Source organism: Nelumbo lutea, chromosome 1 (assembly GCF_056320005.1).
Source record: "Nelumbo lutea isolate HS-2025 chromosome 1, American lotus-T2T, whole genome shotgun sequence".
In the NCBI taxonomy this organism is placed as follows: Eukaryota; Viridiplantae; Streptophyta; class Magnoliopsida; order Proteales; family Nelumbonaceae; genus Nelumbo; species Nelumbo lutea.
Genome location: NC_142684.1, coordinates 18,374,974 through 18,393,377, shown reverse-complemented (window position 1 = coordinate 18,393,377; position 18,404 = coordinate 18,374,974). Strand labels below are relative to the sequence as shown.

General features: G+C 37.8%; 1 protein-coding gene across 1 annotated transcript; it reads right to left on the bottom strand.

Moving 5' to 3' along the window:
* Positions 1 to 1,569: 1,569 nt before the first annotated feature.
* LOC148873794 (putative disease resistance protein RGA3) lies at positions 1,570 to 9,637 on the bottom strand. Its single transcript, XM_088944142.1, has 3 exons — positions 7,043 to 9,637; positions 1,625 to 1,714; positions 1,570 to 1,581 (listed from the first exon to the last, which is right to left on the bottom strand). Exons 1-3 carry the CDS (start codon positions 9,635 to 9,637, stop codon positions 1,570 to 1,572), a joined length of 2,697 nt encoding a protein of 898 aa, XP_088800268.1.
* Between the last annotated feature and the right edge of the window lie 8,767 nt (positions 9,638 to 18,404).

Here is an 18,404-nt window from a genome sequence, read left to right as displayed (position 1 = left end):
CAGTGGCTACATAATTCAGGGATAGCTGTTAGAAGTTAAAGATGGGTTCTGAACCAAGTTGATAGTATGAAACCTTTATGTATAAAAGAATAGATATATTAAAATATGAAATAGAATTTATATATATAAATTAGGGTGGTATTATCTTTTCCAAATAATCAATGATAGCTTGATTTCTACATTGGTTACTTACAATTGAATATCTATAACTAAAACCAAACAACTGAAACTAATCTAATTCTTTCAATAATCTATTGCGTTTGTTTGTGGATAGATGACAGTCTTTTTATTGAATCCATCAAATATTAGCCTCATAAATTAGATAATGTACATTTCCCTTTTCAAATGTTAACTATCAAAAGCTTTGCTTTAATTTATGGTTAAAAATTAGGACGAAGAGGGTAGAAATACATACCAACGCAAAAAATCCTTAACTTTTCAACCATCCATGATGCTCTTCGAATTTAATATAACAGAGAGAAAATTTATAGAGTGCGATCTGGATGCTCTTATCTGAAGGGCAGTTTGGATGTTGGTCCGTTTAGTTAGACAATCAAACTTTAAAATAAGAAGGTTCAGAGGACCCGGAGTGGCTTACCTGATGTGGATGCTCCAATGCTTAAGTTAGTACTCTGTGTGTGAGCTAAAAATTTGTATGCTAGAAGGCTAGTGAGCAGATAAATGCACGTACCTTGTGTCCTTGGGGTTGGTGCCCTTATATAGGTGAAATGCCATAGTTCTTACGAAACACCTTCAAGATCCCCGATCCATGTTACTACGAATCCGTTTTGCACTAGGAGGTAGACTTCGTGTTAACTGATAAGACTTATTGAGTCCATTTGATCCGGGCAGGATAAGGATAAGACTTGCAGATGTGCGGCGTGATCCCGAAGAGCTTGGAGATAGCTGACTAGCTTTTAGAAATTGGTTATGTGTCACCTCGGTAGGACAGACCATCACGAATTGCTCGGACCTCGGTCTTGGCCGAGGTACCTGAAGTACCCGAGCTGATCTAACTCGCTGATATAACAGAAAATGCTGATTCATCATTCAATCAGCAAGTCGCTTCCACGTATCCAGGTGTTGATAGATCGGGCCAAATTACCCATCGTCAATAACCATACTATATAGGTCAAAACCTTTTACCAAACTGCTAATGTTAAACATATGTGGTGGATTATTTGATATAATCAAAAGTGAATTCAAGCTATTTAAATAGCAAACCTATTTTGCATTTAGAGATTATTTGATATAATCTAAAGTGAATTCAACATTAGAACCATGGTAGTAATTCAATGGCAGTTTGAGTTCACTTGAGGCTGTTGTTGACATCAAGCTATTTAAACAGGGGATATGTGGTTTTATTATCCGCAATATCACAAAAAAAAAGTGAATCATTAATAGTCTTTTTGAAAGATCAAATGGTTATACTAGGAAGTATTTTGAAAAATAAATAACAATAGAACCATAATAATTTTTCAGTTGTTGAAGTTCGGTAAAGGCAGTTGACATCAAGCTATTTAAACAGGGGAAAAATGAACTGTGATGGTTTTATTATCTCAATAGGAGTCATTCGTAGACCTGAGTTTTCAAAATGATAAAATAAAGGATTATTTTCCCATACCTGAACCAGTGAATCCTGTGAACAGTTTATATGTGGGATGTTCCAGACATTCTTCCTTTTCCTATCTGAAAGTTCTTTCCAGACACTATCCTGTAGACATGTTTCACCAATTTATAATCAATTATTCAATAAAATGAACATAAATAGTTAAAATTTTTATGATTCTAAACCGTAAAAGCTAACCCAACAATAAAGAAAAATAGAAACCTATCCACTAAGAAACATTTAGGGGGTGTTTTTTTTTTTTTTGGATTTTGAGAAGGGAAAAATTGGTTAATGGGATTTTGGTTCCCATTGACCAAGAATCCCATGTTCTTTTTTTAGATTAATGTAGAGACCAGGGAATGTTTATTTTCCTAGGTATCACTTAATCGGGTAAGTGATACTCATTTCCTAGGTGGGTAAATAACTTTTCCACTTGGGGGAAAAGCTTCCAACACTTGAATGGAACAAAAGTGCCAATTTTAATAATGAATTTTTATGGTTAAAATGGTCATTTTCTTTTTTTTCTTTGGGAAATAAAAGAAAATGGGTAAATACACTTACTTGGGTAAGTGTTTCCTAAGAAAAAATTACTTAAGTAACTTACTGAAAAGCGATGCAAAATAAAAGAGAATAAAAAATAATCAACAGTGAACCATCATTGTCAATTCCTATTTCAAAATCATAGAGAGTCGTTGTTCCCTACCCATGTTCTTCTCCCCTCATCCATGCATGTGCAAAACCAATGTGGTTCCCTCTTATATTGATTTTTATTTCCATGACAAAAGAGAAATTTTTGAGAGAGACTTTTTGCATAATTGCTGCATCATTATTGACTTGGTCAGGTTGAGGAGAGAAAGAAATGAGATGGATGGATAAAACACAAAAACATACAGAACAAACACACATAGTAGTTTGTTCATAAGAAAAAAAGAAAGATAGTTTGTGATTAGAAAAGAAAAAAAAATAATAAGTGAACAAACACACATGGTAGTTCACGATTGGGGAAGGAGAAGAAAAAATAGGAATAGATTGGGAATAGCTTTGGTTGGGGGAAGAAGAATGGAGATTGGGAATATTGACTATAGAAGGAAAGAAAAGATCACTAGAAACTAACTCTTCTCAAATTTCAAATATGACATATTTCCTCTTTTAGGAATACTTTTATGAGGTGATATCTTGAACATGAAAGAAAGAGGGCTGCTAACTTGGCATAATGGGAGAGGTGGAAAGGCGAAAGGAGAGGAAAAGTTAAAGAGAAAGTAAAAAGGGAAGTTTGGAGAGAGGAGATGCATGCTGACATGGACTGCTTTGATTTATATATATAGTATAGATTTGATAGTGCCGAGTGGTGTTAATATACATCATAAATCAATCAATGTAAGACTTCATTCATCTAAGTTTTTACATTGATAATTATGCAATGTTAACATTGATTTTTTCAATGTAAAACTATAGTCCTAATAATCGAGTTCTCATTTACACTCTCCTAAATCGGATTGAAACTATATTGCATAGTGTAGAAGTGCATTTACATGTACCACAAACAAACACTGCCTTAGTTTCTACTCTTAGGCTATGTTTGGTTTGAAAGAAAAAGTAGGTTCCAACAAAACATAGGGTTAACTCTATTGTTTTAAGCATGGCTTTGAAAACCGGACCGGACCTAACAATTGGACCAGTTGACCCGAGACCATTCAAGCAACCGGTTCTGTTTCACCCTAAAATCACTCCTAGGCCAAATACTGTTAATTTGGTCAACGATCAGCTGATCCGAGTGGTTGAACCATTGACTTATCAATCCATACGTTGATTTTTGACCATTTTTAAATTTTAATTATTTTTAAGTCAAAATAGGTTGTTCATTCAAACCAAACCGTTGGACTTCTGGGAACCGGTCCCCAAAATAGTTCTGTATCTGATCCGATTGTTAAAACCTTGATTGTAAGATTCTTTAACTCTTAAAATGTAATTGTAGAAAAAAAAACTCTTAAAAGTAATTAGGTAGCAAGGATGCACAGAAAAACATCTATTAGTGTATTCAAGCCTATAGTGTGTTAAAGGTGTTCGAATTCCGAAATTATAATTCTCAAAGTTCGTAGATGATGATCCCGCAATGTGCGGACTCCAAGCTCTAACAAGCGTCGGGGAATACTAAGTGGACCAGACGCTCAACCAGGACTCCAACTTGGAGTTCCTCAACCGAGAACTAAAGCACCCTACCACACTACACCTCGACCAAGCACTCATCCCTCGACTTCAAAGTTGGGGGAATGATGTTCGAATTATGGTTGAACTGGCCTTAAATGCCACGTGGCTGCCCAGTTGTCGCCTAGTCACCTTAGCCACATCAGCACCACCCGGCCAGCTCCACGGCATACACCGACTCCACAGCCACGTTAGAGGATAAGCACGACCAAGAACAAGAGAAGGAATGAGGACAACTCTGCTGGGGATTAGGACTCTATCCCAAAGACCTCGGCGATTAACCTCATCCTAGCAACCCCGGAAGCCTAATCCGACTAGAACATAGACCTTCGACTATAAAAAGGTATCTCCCGCTCAAGGTAAGGGGTTCCAACTTTTAGCACTCATATTATTACTCTGCTTGGACCAGAACCCTCACTGCTTGCCCCGACCATTCATCGCCTTCTACTGACTTGACCGTCGGAATGCCTATCTGGGAATAACTCCTCGGGCCTCTGACATCCTTTCTTGATCACGGGTCTTAAAGTGCGGCCACGTCCTTCCACCTCTACTCCACCATGTTGACAAGGACTATCTGACTGCTACTTTGGTTCGTACACCACCTCGGATCGAACAACATCAAAAGTTATGATCATTTAGGGGGTATTCAAAGATTAAATATTTTTGTTTTCAGAATTACCACATCAGCGGAAACCAAAAGAAAAAAAAAAAAAGAAAGAAAACAAAAGTACGTTATTTAACTTTGTTTTTGGATTTTTTTAATGATTTTTGTTTTGATGAGAAGTAAAAAACAAGATGGACGGATTTGTTTCTAAAATTAAATCATGCTTTCCAAATAATCGGAATCATGATTTCTAAAAACAAAAACAAATTTTTAGGCGGTGTTGGAGATCATGATTTTATTATTTATTTAAATAAAAATAGCTGGCATGTTAGCAACCACTTACAAATACAAATATATAAAGTGTAAAATGTTGTATTTTGTATGCATTTGCACTGTACATATTTTTATTTATACTCCTTCCAAACTGAGCCTTAAGATTTCCATATAATTTGTAGCAGTATAATTCTCTCTCATCACCTCTCTTCCACTCTAACTTGATAGAAATCTAATGATGCAACGGAGGTTAACAAATCTAATATATATATATAACAGCAACGAAGGGACTTAGAAACCAATGAAAAAGAAAGAAATCTGTATATAGCTGGTCTTTGAATAAATAGTCATCGCCGTTGTGTTCTTCATTACAAGTGGATTGAACAATTGAAGAAAAACCAACACATCCATTTGAAATATAATCAAAATCAAACACCTTTGTCTAGGACATCGTAATGAGAGATATCCGGCCCTTCAATCAATTAGAATGATGCTTACGCTACTTCAATCAATTAGAACTTCTCCTTGCTCTTCATGCAATCTATGATTGGGACGATGATGCTACTAAAGTCTTTGATGAATCCCTTGTAAAAAGAAACCAAGGCCATGAAAACCCTTTGATCTCGTATAAATTAATTCTTAGGTGTAGGCAACTCATGGATTGCTGAAACCTTCAACTCATCTACTCTAATTCCCTCAGTTGGGAGCTCAAAATCGATGAAAATTAGCATTGGTTGCATGAGTAAGCATGGTACGACACTGGGGTTTGGGCTGGGTCTGGCACAACTCAGTTGCCACAGTGGCAAGCATGGCCCAGCCCACTTTACAGCTCTACCCTTACACTAGTGTGTCATAAATACAAGTGTTTGATAGCACTAAGGATTTCCTACCCACTCTTTACCTGCCGGGAATTGGAGCCACAGATCTCTATTATGAATTGAGAGATGTATGACTCCAATTCACTGCAGGTAGAGAGTGGGTAGGAAAAGTGACTAGGAAATCTGGACTCGTTTGATAGAGGAGTCTTGAATTGTAAGTCGGGCCTGGTTAGGTCAGCTTGAGGTCATCCCTCACCCAACCCAAGCTGTTGAACCCAACCTAATAACCCTAACCCAACTGGAAAAAAAATCCTTTAAACTGTTTTTTGATACATACACAAATACATTTTTATATAATATGTATACATATAATATGAATACGAGTTGGGTTTGGGGTTGGACCGGTTTGGCCAAGACCTCAACCCTACCCTAACCGAAGGTTTAGAAACTTTTCAACCCTAACCCAGACTCCAACCTGACTTAGTCAGGTTTATTTGTATTCACTCTTCAAATGAATTTTGTCATTTGCCAAGCCTCCTGCCATGGAAAATTGCTTGCCCCTCTAAATTTTTTGTTGCTTTTGTTAAGCTTTATAATATTTGCTAGTGGTACAACTTTCCTGTCCATGTAGAAATAAATTTGTTTAGAGAATATATTACCAGTCAAAGCATGCTAGCCGAGGCTAATCTTTCAAAGTACAACAAAATACCACACCATAAGTCTCTTTAGCTTAAATACAAAGACACAAAATATAATATAACAATGTTTGATTTTAGAGGCAAACGCAATTGGAGAAGGCAGAATTCATCAAGAAGCAAGAGATCGATTTATACGGGTCTCCAGCAGTAGCTTTCATCTTCTTTCAATTTGTATTACTGTGTTCTTTGTTCCTCTTCTCTTCCTACTTCTTCATCTGCTGCTCCTTACTGGACCTCTGCCGATGCCGACAACTGCGAGCAACAAATCACATTGAGAACTTGTTTGGTAATCTTGCTTATTAAGCAAGATTTTTGGGTCAAAGATGCAATTTGAATGTGTAAACGCACCAAAAACGGATACTTCATGCTAGTGAAAAATGTCTATAGAATGATAAAGAAATCTAAGAGTTGCATAAATTCATTGTTTATACAGGTCTTTTGCTTGTTTTCACCTGTAACTATGCAAGATAGAGCTGTTTGGATTGCTGCTGATATGGGTATAAACCCAGAACAAATCCAAAATAAGTCTTTCCATGACTTCATGATGGAATGGATAGATTTAAAGCTAAAGGACCTAAGCAAAGAGAAAATTCATCGAAAAATTCTTAATTTTATTCAGGCTTATTTGGGATATGAGAAATGCCACTGCCCACAGACCACAGTAAGCCAACAAAGAATCCAGAACAATTAGTGCACAGTATGAGACACTTTTTAATGCTTAATTAAAATGCCAACGGGGATGAGCGATTAGCCTCAGCAATTCAACAACAATGGATCTGTAATTCTGTATTTTGAGAGAGAGAGAGAGAGAGAGAGAGAGAGAGAGAGAGCTTGCCTTTTGAAGTTGCTTGCCTTCAATATAGATTCGACGAACATGTGCTATCTTGAGCCATTCCTCCCCTTCGTTGTTATTTTTGCTCGACAAAAATGGGCAGTCTTTGATGTTCAATTCTTCAAGCTTGGTTGATGGTCGTAAATCGGGCAAATCTTTTAATTGTACACAGCCGTAAATGTCGAGAGTCTTGAGTGAATGAAGTCGTCGCAACCCATCGGAAAGGGATTTCAATTCTGCACATCCGCTGATGTTTAGAGAGCTGAGTCCACCGGGGAAGACTTTCGGCAATTCCTTGAGCTTATGGCAATCCATGATTATCAACGCGAGTAGAGATGGCATCTCGTCCTCTCCCAAATCCCACACCTCCCAATTCCGCAGAAACGCAAATGTTAATTTCTTCAGCCTCGGGAATCCCTTAATCCCACCATCCCCGTCCCCATAAAACTCGTCACCGATTATTTTTAAATCTTCCATTCTCCATATATATAATTCTTCAAGTGACGGGAGTCTTCCAAGCGCTGGCAATTGCTTACACTTGTTGCAGTAATACAGAGCAACCTTGGTTAACTTTTGGAACGAGGAATCTTTCATCCAACTAGGGAACTCGTAACCAATGTAGCTGAATATCTCCAATTCCTTCAAGTTTGTATGAGGTCTGAGCCCTTCAAACACGCCTTCCATCCGCTCCACTTCCTTCCTATCCACCGCTGTCCATTCCTCGTCATCGCGTTTATCTGTACAGCATAAGACCAGAGAATCAAGGTATTGCTTATTTTTCAGTTCTGCCTCCCTGGCTTCCTCCCTGTTCTCCACTCTCTCCAATTTTTCTATTCTCAGTTTGCCCCGCACCAGATTAAGATGTTTCAGTTCTCCAATCTTACATGCACTACCCACGATGAACCTCGACAATGTTGCAAAGACACCCAGTTTCTCTATTAATCCTTTGGGCAGGTAGTTGATTTCCTCCGTTCCTTCAAGTTCTAAATGCCTGAGATTACACATTTTAACCATTCCTTGAGGCAATCTGCATAGATATATGCACTTATTAAGCTTCAACGTCTGCAAATTAAGTAGGCTACCCACAGATTCCGGTAGCTCTTTTATATATGTGAAGGAGAAATCAAGATATCTAATGTGTTTCAATTTCCCCAATGAAGCTGGCAATTCCTCGATTTTAGTGTGGCTCAAATCCATCACCCTAAGGGATCTGGTATGGTCAAATAGATCTGGTGGATGTGGAACCTTCATGTTTGAGAAGACAATGAACAGAAGACTACGTAAACTAACTACTGGTTGCAATTGTACAAATTTCTCCATCTGATGCCTAACCAGAAGCGAGGAATGCCGGGCATCGATTCTGAGATGAGAATGATCTCCCATCTCAATGATCAGAAACTCACCTTTAGCAACAAACTGGGCTAGCTTGTGAACGAGATCATTCATCTTGCACCGAACTACGTTGCCATCGTGATCTTGTTCTACAGCTTCAAGTAATGAACGCTCCAATAAACTGTCAAAATATTCTCCACCTATTATCTCCATATCTTTTTGTTGTCGATCGGACCTAATATACCCGTTTGCCATCCATAACTTGATTAGCTTGTCCTTCTCTATTTCGTAATCTTTTGGGAAAATGGCCAAATACGAAAAGCAAGGCTTCAGAAGAGGCGGCAAATCGTAGTAACTCAAAGAGAGTGCTGGAAAAATACCATCTTCAACCTCTGGAAAATCCCATATCTCACTCTTCAAGATGCTTTTCCAATCAGTTTTCGTTTTTTTGGATTTCAGCAGACTTGCTACGGTCTTAATCGCCAAAGGCACGCCTCCGCATTTCTTTGCGATGGCTTCAGCAATGTCTTCGAATTCCTTATGGCCCTTCTTTTCTTCTCCTTCAAAGGCTATTTTTTTAAACAGGAACAAGCAATCATTCTCAGATAATGGCTGCAAATTATATGCGGATCCGGAGGTTGTATTTGTACCCATTATGGCTGCAGTGTTCATGGAGCGAGTTGTGACTAAAATCCTACTTCCTTGTTTACAGTCTTTCAGGGGGAGCTTCAATTTTTTCCACTTGTCATCATCTGGATTCCACACATCGTCCAGCACGAGAAGAAATCGCTTATTCTTTACCCTTTTACGTAACTCTTTCTGAAGCCGGTTCAACTGACCTCCACAATTATCCCCGGTGACGTCGTTTATAATTGCTTCTGTAATTCTTTTCACGTCAAAATTCTCCGACACATGAACCCAGATTCTCAATTGGAAATGGCTTACCACTTTTCCGTCGTTGTATATTTCTTGGGCTAGAGTGGTCTTTCCCAGGCCCCCCATGCCAACTATAGAAATGACTACTGGGAATGTGCTGGAATCCGTTCGGCTACTACTCTCGCAAATCAAAAGGTCCTTTATGCACTTTTTATCACTATCCCTACCACAGACCTCCAAATGATCTACAAAAGAACTCGTTTGCTCCCCTTCCTTTCTTTCCTCATCACTTGGTACACAATTTTGTAATTGAAAATTGATCTTCTCTCTGGAAATCACATCTAATCTTTCTATTATCTTCTTTATCCTATGCCCCCTGGATATACCCATTTTAAAATGAACTACAGCTTGGTCGGTTTGATCATCAATACAAAAACAACGTAGGAAGAAGTTGCATACCTGCTTCACAAAATCTGGAACCCGACTCCAACTTTCAGTCGACCTGATGACTTCCGTTTGCCGTGAATTTTGATGAATATCATCAATCGATGGATTTGGGTTTTTAAGTGATATATTTTTCCTTTATCACAGTCGGATCATAGACAGTATAAAATCCAAATCGAGACTGAATTTTTTTCTTGTATATTCCCCAGGCTATGTTTGGTTGCAATGCAAATTTATTTGCATTGATGCAAAATTATGATAGTACAAATAATTTGAATGTACAGTTTGTTTGACTAATTCTAGGTGATGATAATGATAAAAATAATATATACAAAATTTAATATAAAATTCATATATTTTTTTGTTCTTTACTATGAATCGGATGCTGAATTTGAATCTAATTAGGTAAGCACCTCATATTGGGCTGAAAGTTTTGGGTATCATTGAGAGGCCTACCCACTTGGCTAGACTTTTCTTTTTGTAATGTTTTATCTTCTTAGTGTATATTTTGTTTTTCTTCATTTATCAAAAAATGTAATATTTAAAGAGTGGGAATTGAATGAAGTGAGAACTGTAGTTCAAACTACGTTTTAAACATCGCAATTAAATATGGATTAAATTAAAAAATGGGTATTTTAGGCAAAAAGAAAGCTCCACAATCTGATTCATATTTTTAATAGTAGTATAAATATTGAGTTATATATGTATTCGATTTTTTCTATAATTTTTTTTTTCTATGTGTGTAAAATAATATTGTTATTTATACTTATTTTTTGTTTAATATAATAAATATAGGATATTATACATGTGCCCAAATATTTTTTTGTAAAATTTATGTAATTTTTTTTGTGTTTTTTATATTTTATTAATTTTCATTATTATTTACTTCTAACATTAAAGGTTGACAGATTTGACCAAAAGTTGAATTATTGATCTCCACTAAACAAGAAAATAATTTTATTTTTGGTTAGTTTTGTATTATGTATTTCATTTTCACCATCAATAAAAATAATTCTTGTTTATTACACTTGTTTTTTAATTTGATTAATAAAGAAATATCATAAATGTGTCTATTTTTTCTACACTTTGCATTTTTCTATATTCATTTCTATTTAAAAATTTCATTATCTAACTATGACTTCATTGATTAGCCAATTTGATTCGAATAGTTGAATTGCTTAGTCATCACTTGGATAAAGAATGATTGTTTTTGAGTAAGTTTTAAAATATATGAATTTATATTATTAAATGTATTGGATATAGATATAATTAAAAGCATTTATTGGTGAAAATTAACTTAAATATGAGATATAGTAAGAGAGAATGGGAATTAATACCTTAAATACAAGAATTAATGAAGGGGGATTAAATGAGATTCAACCTTCATTATTAGAAATGGACTAAATAACAAATGTGGCCACTTTAGTCAATTAAAGTTCCACACCCTCATTCGTATTTTTTATAATAGTATAGATTTTTGTTACAAATTTTACGTCACTTTGTTTGGTTGTAGTAAAAATGAAGTAAATATTAGACCCAAATTAAAATAGAATAAAGTAAAATCCAAAACAAAATTAAACCAAAATCTGCATTTTTTCCATTTGCACCCCATACATTTGTACTAATGCAAATAAAATTGCACTACAGCCGAAAACAGCCTCGTGTTCAAACTACCTTTGACAACTACAACTTCATCACCACTTTCAATACCCAAAATTGGAGGCAATGTTGATAGACCACATGGTAAATCTTGTTTCCAACCATGAAAATAAGGTTTAACCTAAGGACAGTGGAGAACAAAATTTGTTTGTTGTCAGCTTCTTACTTTCATAGCAAAAAAATCCAGGAAGCCTCTAGAGAACAACATATATACCTATTAAAATCTGGATCCAATTCAAAATGTTTTCGAATAATGAGATCTAGGGTTGTCAATGGGTTGGGCCTATTCCATGCATATTCTGATTTCATGATTTTGTCCTGATTAATAACTGAGTTGGTTCCATATCTATCCTATACTGAATAGGTTCAAACTTGGAATCAATTATTTTATTAAATACATACAATATTTCCTTAGTTATTTATCATTTTCTTATATTTTATGTTTGAAATGATAAATTTTATAGATAGTGTTAGTTAAAAATGTTTAATTTATTAACATATAAGTAACTTAATATTTTCTTTCATTTTTATTAAGATTTTATTATCAAAATTTAATCTTAAGTTATTGATGATGATGGTCAAAACGTGAGTCCCTACTGGCAATGATAGCTAGGAGGTTAGAAATGAGGGTTGCTATTGAATCTACAAGACAGAACATCAAAGGGCCCAGGGGAGTGATCCAGGCAAGGAAACCAATCTATTAAGTAAGCATCAAGCTGACAAGGTGATGGAAAATAACCAAGCAAGAACCATACCAAGAGAGTTTATGTAGTGAGTGTACCTTATGAGGATGAGAGGTAACTCTCATATGGATCTTAAGGTTGGATTGTAGGGTGTCCAACACGCGGTGTATTAGTGCTCATTAATCTACTGCTTACGGGATACGCTCGCACAGCATCGTGGTTGTCCTTATTTGGTTCCTCGCAAAGTATAGGGAAGCAGGTATAATGCCGCCAGGGGGTGTCATATCAATGTATGTTTCAAAGTTGTTATCCGTGTGAGTTGATAAGGGGAAGGACGTGCCATGTGGGTCAGACGTCCTTGATGCTCTATAGCAAGGACATTCAATCAAGTCCTTGATGTCTCGGAGTTGTTATCCAGTGTGAATCGATAAGGGGAAGGACGTGCCATGTGGGTGGTCCAAGTCGGAAAGGTAGGTTAGGAGCGTAGAGTAGTCAGAGTGGTCATGTGTTTCGGGCCTAAATGCCGATCTACTAATGTGCTCTATAGCGAGGTCTCAACTTGTTTAGATTATGTAAGCTAATTTATTGAGGAGCATACAAGCAGCATCTTGCCAGGTGTGTTGTCAAGGTGCCAAGAAACGGTTGTCGGGTTGCAACACAACAAGATGTGATTGGAGATGTATTTCACCCCTCATCAATTGCCCTTACTTCCAAGCTTGAGGTGAACAATTTGAGCAAAGGGAGTAGCCTAGTTTGGGATGGTCTCTGTCAGATGCTTTTAGGTCGGGTTCGTGGATCCATGTTGGGTTTGGTTCACTAGTCTGGAGCCATCTGACAAGTCGTGTGGCACGTATTCGCAGACTTTACGTGAGTTTGAAACCGACTAACCTCAAAAGATGAAACGTCATGCCCATTTGAACCATTGTATTGAATGGACCTCAGTCGTTGATGATTCAAGGTTCTTGTCCATAAATACTAGAGTCAGGGGTTCATTCATCACTTGTCTCCTTGCAAAGTTGCTTGAAGTGAGATTAGAGAGTTTGGAGAGGTCGGTAGTGTTGGATAGCCAAAGTCAGGTTGGTTAGTCCTAGCCTTCTTCAGGTGAGTCTTCCCTTTCTTCCCTTTTTCCATTTCTTAAAATATGTCGAGCTTCGAGTCTAAGGGAGAAGAGCAAACTATTGCTCCCATAAAGGGGCCTCAACCTCTAGCAAAAGAAGTCCGAGTTCAATAGAACTTGGCTAACCCCCTTCGATCTCTAGCGGATTTTGGAGTGGTACTAGATTCTTGAGGAGTTTGGAATCCTTCTTAATTCTGACTTGTGTCCTTCAAAACACGGCGAGGACGAAGTCTATGTTTTCGAGCAAGTCTTGGTGGTCAGTCTCAAGTTTCCCTTTCACACCTTCATCCCTAAGTTTCTTAGTTACTAAGACAAACCCTAGGTTAGCTTCATTTGAATTTTGTGAGGACCCTAACCAGCACAATACCATCTTGTCATTGATTCAACCTTCACCGTCCTCTATCAAATAAAGAAACAATTCAGTGAGGAAAGCTTCTTTTATTTGTCCTACCGCTTTGGGCTCAAACTATTGCATGGCTTCACTTTCAAGGTGCCAGACTGGAAGAGGAAGTTCTTTTACGTATCGACTGTAGGGGAATGACCCTTTACCATAGAGTGGAGAACAACCATACTTGACCTAGGAGAGGAAACCTTGGATGAGCCCTAAAGGCCTAAATATAAAACCTAGTTAGCAAAAAGTTACAAGTTGGGGACTTCATGGCTAAGGAGATGTTGATTTGAGCCAGCTTAGTCTAGTAGGTAGGTCGTTGCTCCACACTTAGGTTTTTCTTCATTTGTCTTTCACCTCGATTGGTTGTTTAATAGGTGCTTTGTCTTTTTTAGGTGAAATGTCGCACATGAGCACCACTAGAGTCTTTGACACCTTGAGAAGGAAAAAGAGGAAGGTAACAAAGGATCTCCTCTCAAGTTGTCAAAGAGGAGGTCAGGGCAGCCGAGTAGGTCGCTACCGAGTTCATCCACATCAACATCGACAATGTCGAGGAGAGATTGGAGGATGCCCCTAGGGAATCGGGGGATCCTATTAGTCTAAATGCTCGTGTCATCCTCCTTAAGGATCTAATGGAGTAGAGCAGCCATGCCTTCTCATGCTTAATAGGAAAACTGTCTGGTACCTTGTGGTGGTGAGACTTCTATTTTATCGTATTCCCCTTTTTTGTGAGTTAAGACTAATTTCAGGTCTTCTTTTAGGTCAACACCCTCAAGCATGTGTTGATGGGGAATGTTGACTCGAGCTCCCACTAGTGCGAGGCCGTGAGGATAGAGGAAAAGGACTCCTAAGGGCAATTAGAAGTGGCCAAGGAGGAGATTGATATGCTAAAGGCCGAGGTGGAGCTGCTCCGAGCTAAGGCGGAATCGGTCCTTGGTTCTTTGGAGCAAGAGAGGCAAGAGAAGGCTTAGATGTCCAAAAAACAAGGAGCTTGAGAAAATTGATGCCATCCTCATAAGAGATCTCAAACAAAAGGAGGTTGAGCTAGTGGAGCAGAGGATGAAGCTCCACGAGGAGCTGAAGGTGGCCAAAGCCAAGGTCATCACCCACTGCCTTAGAAGAGTTCAAGACAGATCGGGACATGTATGCATTGGCCTCGATGAAGAAGGGCTTCAAAATTTGTCAACAATTCATAGTTGAATTGTTCTTGGAATGTAACTTGGGGAAGTTGAAGTTGTCAACTATTACTGAGGACGTGCTTACGAGGGCCAACAAGGAGCTGGATTCCAAGGAGGAAGAGGAACATGGGGAAGAAGAGATTGGGGCTGACGGCATGCCCCCCAATAACACTTTGGCCTTTTCTCCTGTTTCTATGACTTCAAATTGATGTACCTCAAGCCCACAATCTTGACTTTTCATTCTTCTTCTATACTTTTCTCTTTTTTTGTGATGTACTATATCCTCTCTTTTTTTTTTCTTTTTTTTCTTTTAGAGTAATCAAGTGAGCTTTTCTATTCAATGCTCGTACTTGTGCAAATTTTTCTCTTCTGTCTCCTCATGTTTTTGTCTTGAATGGTTGACACTAATCTGAACTAGTCGAGTTAGTCACAACATTTCCCTACTTGGGTTACATAAAGGGAGGTTGCATGAGCAGTATTTAAGTATTTCAGCAACTTTCCATTGAAGTTGTTCCGACCACTTAAGGCCAAGTTACCCATCCCAATGTTAACTAAAACCAAGATGAGTTTCCCAGTTCACTAGGTCAAACTAATTAAGCGAATTAAACCAAACTAAAATTGAAATAAAATAATGAAGAAAATTGGGTTAACGAGCTTAAAACTCTAGAAGTAGTACCTTTTGAGGTTTTTAGCATTCCATGTGTAAAGCACTGACCTCCCTTTAGAGTTTCTAGCTCATAGGTGCCAAGTCCCAATGCCTTAGTCACTCTATAGGGCTATTCCCAATTTGGAATGAGTTTTGCGAAACTTGATACGGGTACCATGACCTTCCGAAGTACCAAATCACTAATTAGGAACTAGTACATTTGAAGGAAGGGGAAATCCATCATATGGATGGCCAAACCATGCAGGATGGTAGGGTGAAATTTTAAAATTTCTTTACACCCTTTCGGGAATTGCAATCCCAGTTTTAGAAAAATTGCATTTTTCAAGGATCATTCTTGCACCGAACTGGACCAAATCTAAAACCAAAAGAAAGGGAGAAGAATACCTGATACAGATTCCACATGTGTAGTTCCCAAAGTGGGTGTTCATGCCCAAAGAGGGTACCAAAACCAGCATCCACTGAAAATGGCATAGCTTAGGGTGAAGCTAGTTCAACAACGCAGTCCTTCAGTAAGAACTGCAATCCAACAACTTGGATCAAGCAAGGGAGATGAGGATGAAATAAATATGATGTTTTCTTGCAAAATTAGATATCAGAACTGATCTCTATCAGTTCAAGAATGGAGGTTGAATTAGGGCTAGGGCGGCAAGAGTTGAAGGAGAGAGAGAAAACCAAGAGCAATGTGTAAACTGGAGTAGTTCGCCCTCCTCCATTTGTATACCTTAAAGAACAGCTCTCCTAATCCAATTAGGAGCTTGCTAATCCAAATATTTATTTGGATCTAGACTCTTTAAGTGGATAAAACTTATCTATTTATCCTATTTGCTGATTCAAACCCATATCCATACCCAAATTCGCCCATGTCACATGACTGTTTTAAGCTGTCATGTGACATTTTGATTAATCCAATTAATCATGGGCCTTAGGCCCATTAAGAATGTATCTCACGTCCCCTTTTAGTTTCTGGCCAATTTGGCTCTCTTTGTATGGCGTGGGACCCCAACATTGATCTCACAAAAGCCCATATGGGTTCAGCCTAGCTTTTGTGACAAAGCCTAGCCGAATTCACTACTAAGCACAGTGAACCGTTGATTCCATCAATATGGGTTCTTAATGGGCCCAACATTTACACTAAATGGTCCTTGAGTCCAACCATCTTATGAAGGGGCAAGGACAATGGTCTTAAATGAGATTAGCCCACCATGTATAACAGCCCTAAATGGTTTTACACTTAACCTCTCGGCCCTTAATGATCAAACACTACCCGACAAGGGAGGACCTTTCCCTCGGCTGCAAGGTGCAGTGTTGTACTCTCTATTTGGATGGATCTCGGGAATTAAAACATTTTGCAAACCTTTTTTCTTAAAACATAATATATATATATATATATATATATATATATGTATGTATATATTCATATAAATATATATATTTTGTAAAACAAATCTTAAACGAGTTTGAAATCGACTACTAGAAGTTTTTTGTTTCCATCAGAGAGAGTGCAGTCCCGATCATTCACTTTGTCTGGCAAAGGGGCTGATCCTGTCACTATGATCACCCACTCGAGTGAATTCTCAAAATGCCCCAACATATCCAGGTTTTGACCCCCTCTAAGGATCTCATTGATTTGCATATCAAAGGTAGTCCAATCCGACACCCAGTGTAGTACCATAATTAAGTCTAGGGGTTAGGTGTAACTCTCTAGTTTTGCCCACCAATTTCCAAGGTCCAGGGCATAACTAAAAAATGGTTTGGGTTCAGTGTTTCAAGCAAACATACACTACGTGTGCTTCGGGTCTAACCCTGGTAGCTGAGACAAGCTACCCCAACCTACTTGGCAGCACATTAATGATAGTATTGATAGGATAAACTTCCCAATGTCTATCCAATGACTGAGAACATTCTAAACTAACACGAATCTCATAAGTGTCCAGTTTAAGGGTAATTACACAAAAACACACCAAATATAATATGAATCAATTATGTATTTTATTCATTTACAATAAATGCATATGTACATCAATCTGATTAGAACTAAGGGCATACGCTATCTAACAGCTCCCACTTACAATTATGTCCAATATGATACAAGCTTCAGTCCCATACTATCAATGTGTTTCTCAAACACTTTCTATGTCAGTGGCTTAATCAATGGGTCTGCCACATTCTCTGCTAATACTACATTCCGAATCTGTAGGTCGCCTCTACTAACAATTTCCCGTATATCCAGTGTTTTCACACAACAATCTAATGGGTGATATGATAGGATTCCAAATTTAGGATGAACAACTTCATTCATTAGGCAATCTCACTTACGGTAATGTGCTTGGCCTGGGTTGTGGACTATTTTTCTTACTATATAGGATCCCATCATGAAGATGTTACTAGATGTAGACTTTTTATCATATGGGTCTGACTCTCGGCATTAGTATACCCGAGGATCTATAGTGAACTACCATTAAATACCAGACAAAACTCTTTTGTCATTCGAAGGTATTTGAGTATGTTCTTTATAGCAATCCAATGCTTCTGTCTTGGGTTTGATTGGTATCTACTTACTACACTCACAGCCTAAGTAATGTCTAACCGAATGCATAACATGGCATACATGATGCTCCCTACGACAGAGGCATAGGGAACCTCTCTCATGCCTTTAATCTCCTTGGGAGTCTTGGGAGACATACCCTTGGAGAGAGTGACTCTGTTTCTAAAAGGGACAAATCCATTATTGGAGTTCTCCATGTTGTATTTGTTGACAATCTTGTCAATGTAAGTAGATTAGGATAATCCTGTTATCATTTTCTATCTATCTCTATAGAGTCAAAGTCCTAAGATGTAAGAGGTTTCTCTAAAATCTTTCATGGATAATTGCTGCGAAAACCATACCTTCACCGTAGTCAACATTCCTACATCATTCCCAATGAGTAGAATGCCATCTACATATAGAATTAGGAATGTAACCTTATCTTCCACTGATTTCTTGTATACATAGGGCTCATCCAGATTCTGCTCAAAGTCAAA